The sequence below is a fragment of the Arachis ipaensis genome, chromosome B01 (assembly GCF_000816755.2).
Source record: "Arachis ipaensis cultivar K30076 chromosome B01, Araip1.1, whole genome shotgun sequence".
Taxonomy (NCBI): Eukaryota; Viridiplantae; Streptophyta; class Magnoliopsida; order Fabales; family Fabaceae; genus Arachis; species Arachis ipaensis.
The window spans coordinates 127,667,048-127,683,173 of NC_029785.2; the positions used below are offsets into that span (position 1 = coordinate 127,667,048).

Here is a 16,126-nt window from a genome sequence, read left to right on the forward strand (position 1 = left end):
GATATCGAATAAGTTTTGATTATCATCCAACTCTGCTCATAAATCAAGCATTTAGCATCATGTAATGAATATGCTAAATAATATTGTTACTTGAAGCTTGATTAAAATGTTACAAGTTAGTGCTTCCCTTGGTAAAAATGGCATATATTAAGGGGGAGTGACGAACAAGATTTTTGCTAGTAAAGAATGTCATAAAAACAGTCGCGTTGTAGATATAGTTTCTAAACCAACAAAAATCCCTTTCGTGCAAATGTTTTGGTTGTCACAAGTAACAAACCCCTTTAAAAATTATTAACCGAAGTATTCAAACCTCGGGTCATCTTCTCAAGGAACTGCAGGGAAGTATGTTCTTATTATTGGCTATGAAGATTGTAAAATCGGGGTTTCAAGAACGGGGAATAGGTGATTTAATGACGAATAAATTAAATGGCAATTAAAATAAATAAATAACTGTAAAGCAAACTTTTGGCAAGGTATGTGAAATAAGAGATCCTATCCTAGCTATCCTTGTCAACGATGATGATAATTGAATCTTAATTCTACTTTGTTAGCCCTTGCTAAAGCAAAGAAAGGTCAAGGGACAAATTGGGTTGATCTTCGAATCCTATTTATTTCCTAAGAAAAGATTGGGATTATTGAAGTTCGATTCAATTGGCAAGATAACAATTATCAATTATGCTGTTGAATTGGATAACTCCTGAGTTACTAATTTCTTAACCAAGACTAAAAGGGAAAGTAAATTTACTGGAATAAAAATGTCTTCAGAGTAAAAGCAACAATGGCGTAAATAAAAGAAATCAATATTAGACTGAAATACCTCAAATAACATTAATTCAAAATAGTAATCTGTAACATGGGAGTATTCATAAATTCAATTATAAAAGTAAACAATCAACTAAAGTAATGAATAAAGGTGAAAGGGAAGCTTAAGGTAAAGGAATATTAAAACCTGATCAAAAGAGATAATCCTGAAAGCGAATAAAAATCCTAAATCTAAATCCTAATCCTAAGGAGAGAGGAGAGAACCTCTCTCAAAACTAAATCTAAATCATGGAAAGTAAAAATTGGCGAGCTCCTTTTGAATGGATGCATTCCCCCACTTTATAGCCTCTAATCTGTGTGTTCTGGGCTAAAAACTGGGTCAAAAGCAGCCCTGAAATCGCTCCCTGCGATTTCTATTACGTTCAGGTCGCAGGTAAGTGACGCGGAGGCGTCGTCTATGCGGCCGCGCGGGTTGAGGTTCGCAGATGCGATGCGGACGCGTCATTCACGCGTTCGTGTCGCTTAACTTCGGGGAAGCTATGGCGAATTATATATCAAATCGAAGCCCCAGACGTTAGCTTTCTAAAGCAATTGGAACCATGTCGTTTGGACCTCTGTAGCTAAAGTTATAGCCATTTGAGTGCGAAGAGGTCAGGCTGGACAGCTTAGCAGTTTCTCCAACTTCTTGTATTCCTTCCACTTTTGCATGCTTCCTTTCCATCCTCTGAGCCATTCCTGCCTTGTAATCTCTGAAAACACTTAACACACATATCAAGGCATCTAATGGTAATAAGAGAGGATTAATAATAAGCAAATAATGGATCAAAGAAGCATGTTTTCAATCATAGCACAAAACCAGGAAGAAAAATGTAAAACATGCAAATAGTATGAATAAGTGGGTAAAGAGTTGATAAAAACCACTCAATTGAGTACAAGATAAACCATAAAATAGTGGTTTATCAACCTCCCCACACTTAAACATTAGCATGTCCTCATGCTAAGCTCAAGAGAAGCTATAAATGAATGAAGAGGAATGGTAGAATGTATGAAATGCAACCTATGAATGTAACTACATGCAAAAATGTTTCTACCTACTTGGTTAAAAGTAAATAAATCTTCAAGACAAATATAAATCAGATTTCACTAATTCAAATCATACAATAAAAAGCAAATAAACTTGTAAGAAGATATCTCATGAAAACCGGGAACATAGAATCAAGCATTGAACCCTTACTAGTAGTGTATATTACTCTAATCTCTCAAGTGTATAGAGTTATTCACTCTACTCTTCTCTAGTCATGCTTTCTAAACCTTGTTCTTCATCTAACCAATCAACAATATTTAATATACCAATGCAAACATCATATGGTCTTTTTCAAGGTTGTAGTGGGGCTAAGGTAAGGGTAAAGGTATATATATGGCTAAGTGAGCTTTATAAATTGAATCTTTAATTAACCTAAGCTCTCACCTAATATACATATACTCTATATACTTTTAAATTCATTTTTTTTTGAATCATAAAAGCAAACATAACTTATCAATGCACATGGATTTTTCATTATTTTTCTATTTTGGTTTTTTTTTTCATGAGTAGTTCCCAAATTCCCAATATTCAAATAAATTAGAAACATGATACATTCTCTTATTAACCCATGTTTCCACAATTTCCCCACACTTAGTTGATACACAATCTCTATCTTAAGCTAACCAAAGATTCAATTGGGATAATTAATTTGTTTTCCACTTAAGGCTAATGATGTGGTAAAATATAGAACAAATGGGGATTAAAAGGCTCAAAGTGGCTGACAAGGGTGATTTAAAGGGTAGGCTTATTTGGGATAAGTGAGCTAAAATCAAATAATGGCCTCAATCATATGCAAGCATGTAAATACACTAAATATTGGACATATAGAAGGGAACAAAGCTAATATTGCAATCATAGGGAAGAAAACACACAAGAATAAAATATTTATGGTTAAATAATGTAACCATGTAAATAAGCTCAAAATCTCACAGGTTGTGTGTTCTTAGCTTTTTAAACTATGTTCCAATTACAACTTCAAATAAGTTTTAATAGAAAAGTTTTTAATTTAAATTAGTGAAATACTATAAAAATTTCTTGAAAAAGAATATATTACTTCAACCAAGTGGTAGCTAAATGTATAAAATCAAACAAACATGCAAATGCAATAAAGAAAATTTAAACATTGGTGTTGAGATAGGAAGGTACTAACCCACGGAGATCGGTATCGACCTCCCCACACCTAAAAATTGCACCGTCCTCGGTGCATGCTGAGATGTGCAGGTGGACGGGTTGTTCCAATTGATGCTTTTCTTCAAGGATTGTGCAGATGGACTTGTCTTGTCTTTTCCCTTGTAAACGTCTTCTGGTCCTCTTCCTGGTGGCCATCCTGAAAGAAAAAGGAAAGAAAAGTAACCCAAAACAAAGATAAAAAAGCAAATAAAACATGGGTTGGTTAATGCCAAATGATAAGGGTCTCATTTACATGGAAGCTTCAACATGTAAGTGAGAAAACAATAGAAGCCATGGCATACCAGTGGTGCAAAATTACAACAATGGAGAAGAGAGTGGGGAAAGAGAGATAATATAAATTCATGTCAATGCAAAAAGTAATACAGGTATAAAAGATTGGCATTGATTTAAATAATATTACCTAACCAGAATAAAACAAGTCATAAGCACCAAGATAATACCAGAAAAGATATAACAGTTGAATAAGAACATTTGAACACTAATGGTAAAATAATAAATTTAGAAAAGAAGAATAAAAATATGCACAAAATTAAAATGCAATGGATGAAAGTATGCAAATAAATTAAATAAAATAAAATAAAAGAGAAGAAGAATGAGAATGGAAAGAAATAAAGTAAGAGAGAAAGAAGAAAGAAGAAAAGACAGAAGAAATTAGGATTGGGGGAGAAAAGATAAGATATTTGGCAAATTAGGATAAGCTGTGCGGCGCAAGCGACGCGGTCGCGTGGGGCACGCGGTCGCACGGCTTGCGCTTAAACTGATTGACGCGGTCGCGTGACCCGTTTTATGCTACTGGCGCGAGGGCAGCCTCGCTCTCGCACAACTCTCTGTTCAAAAATCATTAATTGCCAAATATTAGGTGACGCGATCACGTGGGACATGCGATCGCGTGAGTGGCCAGTTATTAGGATGTGACGCTCACGCGGCCGCGTGAAAGGGATTGCGCGTCCAGCACCACTCTAACACAACTTTCGGCTGTGCATCATTTTTACGTCGAAATCCTGGTCACGCGGCCGCGTGGGGGACGCGGTCGCGTGAATCAATTTGTGCCAAAGGCACTCCTCCAGCCACGCTCTCGTGTGACTCTCTGTTCACTTTTCTTTTCCCCAACGCACTGGTGACGCGGACGCGTCAGCGACGCTGCTGCGTCGCATGCGTGTTTTTTTTTTTTTAATCTGAAAAAAGATACAGAATGCAGTGTTAATATGAATGTGATGCAAAACTCCAGGTTCAATATAATAAAATAAAATAAAACTCGAAAACAAATAAAACTAAATAAAAATGAAAAAAAAGAACGATCATACCACGGTAGGTTGTCTCCCACCTAGCACTTTTAGTTAAAGTCCTTAAGTTGGACATTTGGGGAGTCCTTTGTTATGGTGGCTTGTGCTTGAACTCATCCAGGAATCTCCACCAATGTTTGTGATTCCAATGGCCTCCGGGATCCCAAACAAGGCTCGTAAAGCCCTTGAGCAGTTTTAAACAGGTTTTTAGGCTTCCAGTGTGCTGAATGTCAGAACAGACTCCAGGATCCCAAACTTTGCTTTTACACCCGTCTTTGTGTTGATCATCATGATTCCATCCGGGTAGCAAGCAATCTGAATTCTCACTAAAGTGGCCAAACAACTTCCTAGACCCATTCAATTGAGCTCTACACCAACCTTTGTATTTAAGCTTAAAGCTTCCAACTATAATGAACCTTGCAGGACAATTCTTACCACTGACCATCTTCCTCTTACTCTTAATGTCACAAAGAGCTCTAAGTTGACCATCCGTCTCCAGTAGCCCGTATTCAAGTGGAATTAGAGAGTTAGGGGGTATGAATTTTACCCACTTGAATGTTGTGAAGGATGATGGCAACTTAGGGGGAAGGGTCTCCAATAACTTTGGCAAGGTGATTCCAAGCTCCACTCCCTTGTGCTCTTTGACAACTTTCACCTCTTTGCAAGTTTCTTCAATATCAACCTCTTCCTCTTGGTAGCTTTCTTCCAATTCAATATCTTCTTCATTGCTCACCAAGGACATGGGAGGCTGTGCTTCTTCTTCTTTAATCTCCATCTCTTGATCAACCTCTACAAAGTCTTCAACCATGATCTGCCTTGGAGGTTGTACGCTTTCCTCAACATCAACATCAAACACCGTGGAAGGAGGCTCTGTGACTAGACTTTCCAATGGAGGTACAGCATCTCTTAAGTCTGCAACCACTTCTTCTTTTTTAATAATTGCTGCTTTGTCCAGTTGTTTAAGTATAAAATCATACTCATCCTTGATGATTTTCTTTCCATGACAACTCCTTTCAACTACTCCTTTATCTTCAAGGGTCTCCCCTACCTTTACCCGTAAGGCCTCCTCTAGCTCCTTATGAAGTATGGATTCGCGAAGATGATTCCTTTTTTCCTGTTCCATATCAATAGCATAGTTGGAATCATCTTGCTCTTGGATTGATGGATGTGGGTGCTCTCACATGGAGGGTAGTGATGGGATGAAAAGATCATTATGTGGTTGAAAAGGAGGTGCACTAGAGCTTGAGGGTTGAATATTGGAGGTAGAGGGTTGGTTCATGCGGGATATAAGATTTTGGAGTGTAGAGGTGAGACCAATGATATTAGAGATGAGTGTATTGTTATCCAATGGAGGTTGGGGTGGATCTATGTATGGTTCATTTGGTTCATGAGGTGGTTGGTATGGTGGATGTGGGTTAGGGTCATATGGAGGTAAATGGTGGAAAGGGGCTTGTGAGTATGGTGGTCCAAAGTCATGTTGAGGAAAGGATTTATAGGCATATGGTGGTGGTTGTTGATAGTTCATTGGAGGTGGTTGTTGCCATGAGGGTTGATCAAATCCTTGTGGCTCCTCCCATCTTTGATTGTTCCAACCTTGATGCCTGTTCTCATTGTAATTTCCTCTTCCTACAATATAATTGTAACCAGACTCATAGCCAAAGGGGTGAGAGTTCATAGTAGCAAATAAAAATTAAAAACGAAAATAAAATAAATTTTAAATTAAAAGGTTATTGAAATTTAAATTTGAATTTGAAAATTAAATTTTGAATTTGAAAATTAGATTTTGAAATTTAATTTTTTTGAAATAAGATAAGACAAGATTTTGAAAAATATATGATTTTTGAAAAAGATTTGAATTTTAAATTTTTAAATTTGAATTTTGAAATTTGAAATTTGAAATTTTGAAATTTGAATTTTAAAATTTTAAAATTTGAATTTTGAAAATTAAAATTTGAAATTTGAAATTTGAGTTTTAAAATTTTGAATTTTTGAATTTAATGAGAAAAGAGAAAAACAATAAAATGACACCAAACTTAAAATTTTCAGATCAAAACGAAGAAAACAACTGAGAACAACTTGAAGATCAAGATGAACACCAAGAAAAAATTTTTTTGAAAAGAAAAAAATTTTTAATAAATAAAAACCAATAACCTCTTAATTTATGAAAAAGCAAAAAAATAAAAATAAATAAACAAGCAAAAAGCAAATATTTACAATAACCAATAATAAGGCACACGTTTGTAATTCCCCGGCAACGGCGCCATTTTGACGAACAGGATTTTTGCCAGTAAAGAATGTCATAAAAACAGTCGCGTTGTAGATATAGTTTCTAAACCAACAAAAATCCCTTTCGTGCAAACGTTTTGGTTGTCACAAGTAACAAACCCCTTTAAAAATTGTTAACTGAAGTATTCAAACCTCAGGTCGTCTTCTCAAGGAACTGCAGGGAAGTATGTTCTTATTATTGGCTTTGGAGATTGTAAAATCGGGGTTTCAAGAATGGGGAATAGGTGATTTAATGACGAGTAAATTAAATGGTAATTAAAATAAATAAATAACTGTAAAGCAAACTTTTGGCAAGGTATGAGAAATAAGAGATCCTATCCTAGCTATCCTTGTCAACGATGATGATAATTGAATCTTAATTCTACTTTGTTAGCCCTTGCTAAAGCAAAGGAAGGTCAAGGGACAAATTGGGTTGATCTTCGAATCCTATTTATTTCCTAAGAAAAGATTGGGATTATTGAAGTTCGATTCAATTGGCAAGATAACAATTATCAATTATGCTGTTGAATTGGATAACTCCTGAGTTACTAATTTCTTAACCAAGATTAAAAGGAAAAGTAAATTTACTGGAATAAAAATGTCTTCAGAGTAAAAGCAACAATGGCGTAAATAAAAGAAATCAATATTAGACTGAAATACCTCAAATAACATTAATTCAAAATAGTAATCTGTAACATGGGAGTATTCATAAATTCAATTATAAAAGTAAACAATCAACTAAAGTAATGAATAAAGGTGAAAGGGAAGCTTAAGGTAAAGGAATATTAAAACCTGATCAAAAGAGATAATCCTAAAAGCGAATAAAAATCCTAAATCTAAATCCTAATCCTAAGGAGAGAGGAGAAAACCTCTCTCAAAACTAAATCTAAATCATGGAAAGTAAAAATTGGCGAGCTTCTTTTGAATGGATGCATTCCCCCACTTTATAGCCTCTAATCTGTGTGTTCTGGGTTGAAAACTGGTCAAAAGCAGCCCAGAAATCGCCTCCTGCGATTTCTGTTACGTTCAGGTCGCGGGTAAGTGACGCGGAGGCGTCGTCCATGCGGTCGCGCGGGTTGAGGTTCGCAGATGCGACGCGGACGCATCATTCACGCGTTCGCATCGCTTAACTTCGGAGCAGCTATGGCGAATTATATATCAAATCAAAGCCCCAGACGTTAGCTTTCCAACGCAACTGAAACCGCATCGTTTGGACCTCTGTAGCTAAAGTTATAGCCATTTGAGTGCGAAGAGGTCAGGCTGGATAGCTTAGCAGTTTCTCCAACTTCTTGTATTCCTTCCACTTTTGCATGCTTCCTTTCTATCCTCTGAGCCATTCCTACCCTGTAATCTCTGAAAACACTTAACACACATATCAAGGCATCTAATGGTAATAAGAGAGGATTAATAATAAGCAAATAAAGGATCAAAGAAGCATATTTTCAATCATAGCACAAAACCAGGAAGGAAAATGTAAAACATGCAAATAGTATGAATAAGTGGGTAAAGAGTTGATAAAAACCACTCAATTGAGTATAAAATAAACCATAAAATAGTGGTTTATTAGGGAGTCATGTGACAATTTGAAAGGGGGAGAAATTCAAATCTTCAAAGGGAGTACTTTATACTCAAATCTTCAAATTTCTTTCCATTTCAATTTTAATAATGTTTGTCATCAAGGGGGAGATTGATGAGTTTGGAAAACTCTAAATTAATATTTGTGATGACTAAACATTATTAAAATAATTAATTACAAAATTATTAATTTGATTTTCATCTAACATATGTTAATTAATAATTTTGTGTTGCAGGTTTTATAATTGGGCCGAAAATAAAATATAATTGCAACAAGCCCAAGTGTGATTTTATTTCTAATTCAGCTTTGATTCAAAAAAATGTTCAAAGAAGTATGGCTGAATTGTTGTGATATTATTTGGGCCAAATTGAAGCTATTATTGCTACAAGCCCAAATTAATATTGATGCTACAAGACCCAATGCATGATCCGAATCCACTAAGCATAGAAAGCAAAGTTCCATTGCTTCCAACGGAACTTCTTTACTCATCATGAAGTGGAATTCAAAATTTTATTGAGTAAAGCTAATAAATGCATGGGAAATATGAGAGAGAAAGTTTCATTGATTTGATTGATGGCCTTTAATGAAAGGCACGCTACCAAGAAACAAAAAGAAAGTGGACATTTAATTTATTTTGTCTAAATCCTTTAGTTAATGTTCATACCTTCCTTTCTTCTCTCTTTTGCTTCTAACCTTCGGTCATAACACAGAGAAACCATGGAAGCTAAGCATAGCCACCGAAGAGAAAAAGAAGCACGCTACAAGACCATCAAAATGATGGCACGAAAAAGAAAAAGAAAAGTATGTTGTGGCTAAGATCTTCAACCATGAATGATAAGATATGGTGATGAGATCTTGGCTTCTTCATACCAAAAATGGAGAAGGAGATTCGGCCAGCAAGGAAGAGATTCTTGGAGGTATGGCTTGTCTTTGATTCTGCTCAACCACCACAGGAAGTAGCTAGAGTGGCAAAGTGATGGAAGAGGCAGAGATTGGAGCAGATAAAGCCATCATCATGAAGCATCAAGGGCCAAAAATCCATCTTGGAGAGCAAGCCAAGGATGGAGCGCTCGGATTGATGAAGAGTGGTGACCAAGGAAGGACTAGAGGTAATTGCATGTTGGGTTTTGCATGGTTATCTCTTCTCTCTCTATGTGGCCGAACCGGTTCTGTTTCTTGGAGAAGAAGGAGTTGGCTTGGGCTTTTGGCTTCAAGTGTGGAGGCTTCTCTCTTCTATAAAAAGAGTGAACAGCCACTGTTTGAAGTAAGGAGAAAGTTTGAGAGTGCAAGGCACAGAATTCTCAGAGCTACCTGAGCTAACAGTTTTCTCTTCTCCTTCAATGTATTCTGTTTAGTATTTTTCTGTTTAATTTTGTCATGTCTTGAGTCTCATGAAAAAAAGGCAAACAGTGAGGTTTGTATGAAAAAGTCATAGAGTGGAAAAAGGCAGAGAGTGCAAAATTAAAAGAAAAAGCCATAGATGTCTTAGAGTTCCTTTGTTCATCTATGTTGTATTTCATGATTCTGTGGGAATCCCTTGTAAGTTGGGTTAGCACCTTACAGTTTGTAATCAAGTTGATTATAGTGAAATTCCATCATGGTTGTGATGGAGACTGGATGTAGGCTGCACTGCACTTAGCAGCCGAACCAGGATATATCTGGGTGTAATCTTCTTTCTCTACTACTTCATTTCTGGTTCTACTGCACAGGAGCTAAAACCAAAAATATCTCGTGCCAAGTGACGAGACAAAAATAAAAAGTCTCGTGGTTAGGGACGAGATAAAAACAGAAAAGTCGGGACGAGATAAAAACAGAAAAGTCTCCTCAAAGTTCAGCAAGCGTAATCAAGCCAAAAAGGGGCCTAAGATTCAACCCCCCTTCTCTTAGCCACTGAAACCATCAGCTTGCAATGAGCACTGCCGATCTGAAATTTCGGGTCTGGTGGAAGCTGCTGCAACCCAAACTGTCGTCGAACTCGATCTGTTGGGTGCCACTCTATACATTCGAACGACACTAACGGCGACTTTGTGGAGCACATAAACAAATTTGGGCCGAGATCTTGTCGAACATCAACTCCGACATACGGCCGCCATGTAAACTGCACATCAGTTACCACGAGACCTATTAGTAACATTATTATTCTAAATAAGCATGGTAACATAAATAGTTAAAACTTACATCATTGACTCCCATGTCATCGAGTCCTCGCCTAAACTGCGCTGTAGACCTCCGTGTATATCTTGTATGCCGGCGCCAATGACTCCACCTAAGCACGAGTAGGATGAACGCAACAACAACAACAACAACAACAACAACAACAACAACAACAATAATAATAATAATTAATAATAATAATAATAGTAAAATACAATACTGTCGCGCAAGTGGAACACCAACATCGAGGAGCTCATTTCGCGGTATAGGGGCCATGAACGGCATACGCTCCCACACCCAAACAAAAAGTAGAATGAGTGGCCCATCCATTTCTTTACAGTTATACCGTGATGCACGACACAACGATCTGTACAGATGTGCCAGACTAGCTGCCCCCAACTGTATTCCGAAATCCGATGAAAATCTCGAAGTAGAGGCAAAAACTTCGAGTTCAAAGACGTAGTAGACTTATCTGGAAACACCACCGTACCAAGCACGCAGAAAATGTGAGCCCTAACGTACCGCTCAATAAACTCCTACGTGTCACACGGTTCAATGTCTCTGCACCGCTGGACCCATGCAAGATTTACCTTGCCCAACACGTGATCGTCCGGACCCGGCTGCCGACCAAAACAAGCGATGCAGTTATCCACTAAAAACTGGTAACTGCTATCCAATCTACCCGTGACGGGTTCTCCATTAACCTGGAGGCCAAGTATATGTATCACGTCCTCCAGCGTCACCGTCACCTCGCCCACTGGAAGGTGGAACGTGTGGGTTTCTGGCTGCCATCGTTCCACCAAGGCACTTAAGAGTGCAGAATGACCTCTCATTTCGCCTATTCGCGAAACGTGTTGAAACCCAGTTAATACTAGTGCCGCCGCAGCTCTCTCATTAAAGGTATCTGGCGGATCAATAATAATAGTAATAACAATAATAATAATAACAATAATAATAATAAGGTGCATTCTATGGTGTAGAAATGAAATTGTTTCTATATGTGTAGAAGGATAGGTGTCAATGTATTAGTAGTTCACACTGATGGTTCTTAGATGGGAAAGAATTAATTAGAGTACACAATTGTTGATTCATTAGACCCACAAAAAGAAAGAGAGTGTGTGACATTGTATCTATATCATAGAGACAACTTATTAAGTAAACGAGATATGTGTATTTGTAAATATAAAAATATAATTTTTGAAAATAATAAAAAATATTAATAATTTAAATTAAATCAAACTCTTAAAAATAGAATATTTCAAATAATAAGATAAGCAGTTTCAAATAATAGAAAAGATGAGTAGTTTCAAAATAACAGAAGAAATAAGCAATTTTAACTAACTAATTAATGAACTTGGTCTAGTAGTTAGCTCACTAATTTGCTTAAACAAGTGTTGGGGGTTCGAATCCTGCCTTGTTATTATTTGAATTGATTTAGTGTAAATTCTAATAAAAAACGTCAGTGGATGGAAGTAGTACGGTTAAGATCGTCCACCTTCTATATTAATTGAAATGTTCTATTTTTAAGAGTTTGGTCTAATTTAAATTATTAATATTTTTTATTATTTTTGTAAAATATATTTTTATATTTATAAATACATATATCTCGTCTACATGGTAATATTTTTTAAATTATTTATTTTAATAAATAAAATATTTATTCAATTTATTAAAATAAAAAAACCTAATAAGTTGTTTCTATGGCACAGAAACAATCAATGTCACACATTCTCTTTCTTTTTGTGGGTCCAATGAATCAACAATTATGTACTCTAATTAATTCTTCCCCATCCAAGAGCCATCAGCGTAAACTACTAATGCATTGACACCTATCCTTCTACACATGTAGAAACAATTTATTTCTACACCATAAAATGCACCTATTAATAATATTGCAACTATCAGTAATAACAATACCGATAATAATAATAAAAATAACAATAAAATAGTCCAAATAAAATCAAATAAAATAAAATAAAAATAAATATATTTATTTATCATAAATTAAAAAAAAAAACTTACTAATGGAGGATGATCCAAATGCTCAATAATATGTTCTTCAGATAATGTAAAATTGCGAACCATTTTTTTTTTATGAACTAACTAAATTCTTAAATCTTCTACTCTTCTTCTACTTCCTCCACTTTCTCCAACTACTCAGCGCACCAGCCTCCCCTCTTTCCCGCACAATGGAACCCACCTCACCTTTTTTTTTTGCCCCTCTTTGTTGCCTCTCCTCCTGCGTTTTTCTTTATAAGTGCACGCTCAACATCCCCATTCGAAACGTGTCATGCATGCAACATAGCTTCCTGACAATCACATCCTGCAATTAATGTCTGCCCGCTGACAAACGTAACCTGTGTTTGTTGAGTTCTAAGCGGTCAACACACAGCAGGTGACTGTCTCCATGCAGGGAGCTACGATAGGTTGCGAAACTTGACTGTCCGACACTGACAAGCGCAACCTGCGTTTTTTGGTTCCTGACTGTGGCAGATCCACATCTCAGGATTTCACGCCATGCACCCATTAAGCTGCATATCACCATTTTTCTATCCATTAAGAAAATAATTTCTGTCGTGTTTCACCCGTACATACCGTAGTTATTTTTTCAAGAAAAAAAAAAAGAAGGCCTAGGCTAGAGATTTATTTTATAAATATATTTATTTTAAGTAAAAATAAAAAATGAATTTTTTTTTTTATATTTGAGTGCCATACACGATTTGCTAAAATATGGTGGCTTTTTGTTAAATTTCCTTGGTATAGGAGCCATTATGCTAAAAGAGAAACCGTAGAAGGTATTAAATAAATTATCAATACCAAGCACAATTAAATAACGAAGAAACCCAGAATATATTACCAAAACTTCTTTTCATTCTTATCATACTTTATTTCAGCACATATTTTTTTATTTTCTTGAGTAGTTGAGAGTTAATAGTTAGTACATGAATATTTTTAAGGTTAATTGATAATATTTCTATAAATAGGATAATTTTTATATTATGTAAAAATAACAACTTTAATACATATTTTTTATTTTTTTTAATTTTATATCTATTTTCTTGTTATAGTATCATAATAGAACTCTATTGATACTCACTAATAGCAGAAACTTTTTTTTGAAGTAAAAGATTTCAATACAACAAGGTGGAGCAACAACAGAACAAAAAAAACTAAACAGCAAGTATAACAATTTAACACATGGTCATTTCCGATATTGCTATCAACAATCGCTAGGATCAACTCTAATCCACTCTCTGTAACTCATAAGCGACCTCTCACTATTTCTGCTTCTTAACTTCTGAAGATTCTGTTATTCCTTTTCATCCATATATGCCAAGATTCAATAACAAAGCTCCTACAATGGATGACAACACTTCAAATCCTTCTCAAAATCCAAACCGTCCTTGTTATATACATCCAAGTCAGAGTCCTACATTAGTTCTTATTTCTCTAGTATGACTTTTGACAGGCTTAATTCCAGCTCCTCCTGCTCATCTTGGAAAAGATGCAATAACTTAGTATTTTTCTGGCTCTTTCACTCAATATGTCCCTCAATCACACAAAGTGTTATTTATCTTACTTCTATTTCGTTTGAAGAGCATATCTTCCAAAGCAAATATGATTATTCCGGTAGGATATTTCTTTCATTCCTCCTCTATGTTGCTTACGGAATCTGGTTCTTTTGGGGTTATAGTTGATGGTTGTTTAGAAATTCATCGCTATTCTAGAATCGTACATGAGATTTTCACCTCATATGGCTCCTTGCTAATAAAACAATTACAAAAATGGATTTAACCAATACCAATAATAAAATATACATATATACATATTTTAATAATGTTTGGCAAGATCTCCACGATTGTTTTCCTCAAATAATATTACGATAGTGGGTTATCGTTCCCACGAGGATTAACGAATTAAATAAGCAATAGCCAATCAAAATTTGGTTTTTAAAAAGCTTTAACATAAATAATAAAGTAGACAAAAATAAACAGTGAGTACTAAAAATATGATTAAAAGAGTTAAGGTTTTGGAGATGCTGAGACTTCCGAACCAATATTTTTCACTTTCCACCTTGATCATACAAAGATATATCTATGGCAAATAATTAATAATCAAACCTCAATTCTTTGGTAATTTAATTTTTTTTTAACCTAATTAATCGCTAATTCCTTAGTCAATTATTTAAGAAAAAAAGTTGAAGCACGTTCACTGATTTATATGCCACACAATTCATAAAAATTTTTCTTAGTTGATTCGATGTTACCTATCAAATCTAGTTTCAAAACTTAAGAGATGTGAGAATAAGTTTTCAAGATTAATTCAACTAATCAACTTTTACAAGAAATTAAAAGAATTCAAGTCAGAAGAGAATTATTTTCCAATATATTCAAATCTTTTAGATGAAGAACCAAAACTTCTTTTTAAGAAGATATCAATGCATTAATCAAAAATGAAAAAATTAGAATATTAGTCCATAGGAATCAACACAGCTCCTAAAGTTGCTCATGTCTTCAGAAACAAAACCTAAATTATGAAAAGTAAAAGTATCTAAGAAGAGAAGCTCTCGATGACTCCCTTCCTTCAATACTAACCCTGGAATAGATTTAAAATTAAACTTCAAACAGAATCAAAATTAAAACAAAATCAAATCTTCTTCATAAATATTTTTCTCAATTAGATTTTATTCTATAATAGTATTTATGAACAGGTATTTTCTGTTTCTTGTGTTCATCAAAAGCATTGATATATTTGTTTAGTTAGGTGTGTTCCATGTAGTGTTATATTTTATATAAATAATCTTTAGCCAATCATATTTGATGCAGGAGCATGTCTCTTTATATTTGTGTCGTTAATTAAAGTAGTCTAGTTTAGCATATATTATTATATTGTGTTATGAGTTAGTCCCACATCACCCGAGTCATGAAAGTTCCCCCTTCCCTACTAGTATAAATATGCGTATGTACCCCTTTTGTTTATGAGTTGAATTGATTGAGTTATATATTGAAATAAGCTGTGTGCTTATTTTTCTCTAGGCTCTTTGAGAGTAAGAGGTGCATCCTTGGCTTAGCCAACTAAGGTGGGTTCTTGGCTACATTCACCATAGTGGGGTTGTTAACCTCGCCAAGATTGGTGACCCAAGCGACGTCTCGGCATCAGTTTGGTATCAGAGCAAAGTCGGTCTTCGACTTGCTCCAGTAAAATTTTATTTGGTTCATGGGTACGGTCTTTAGTGCGGTTCTCTCGCTGTTGGTACAAGTCGTCGTCAGTACGGATTGTCTGCTGCAAAATTTCGGGTAATATTTTTCTTTTCTCTTCTTTTGGTGCCTTTTTTTGTTGGTGATTATCATTCATTCCCATCATCATTGGTGCATTCCCATTATCATTGTGCATCATCATAACATCGACACCAAGCATCAACCTCATTGCATAATAGTAAAAGATGGCTCCAAAGCGTAGAACTATTCAAGAGATTGAAATGGAGGAGTTACACCGTCAAGTTAAGGAATTACAAGAGCAACTTGCAAAACATGAAGCTGCTCAAAATAATCATGGCAGACAGAGTGATGACAGTTCTTCTAGTGAAGAAAATAATGCAAATCCATTTCATTATTCTTCTTCGTCTGAAGATTTGTCTACACGAAGAGCATGACACAATATGACTCACAAAGTTAAAGACTTGGGAATCAAAATTGATGTTCCTGAGTTTGAGGGGAGACTCCAACCAGATGATTTCATCGACTGGCTTTGCACAGTGAAAAGAGTGTTCGAGTTAAAAGACATTACAGACGACAAGCACGTGAAGCTTGT

The 16,126-nt window shown here is 35.4% G+C and overlaps 1 protein-coding gene across 1 annotated transcript; it reads right to left on the reverse strand.

Annotated features, from left to right (window-relative positions):
• LOC107613660 (serine/threonine-protein phosphatase 7 long form homolog) lies at positions 10,023 to 15,742 on the reverse strand. Its single transcript, XM_016315760.1, has 5 exons — positions 15,541 to 15,742; positions 10,906 to 11,219; positions 10,536 to 10,714; positions 10,340 to 10,427; positions 10,023 to 10,259 (listed from the first exon to the last, which is right to left on the reverse strand). The coding sequence occupies exons 1-5, from the start codon at positions 15,740 to 15,742 to the stop codon at positions 10,023 to 10,025; spliced, it is 1,020 nt and encodes a 339-aa protein (XP_016171246.1).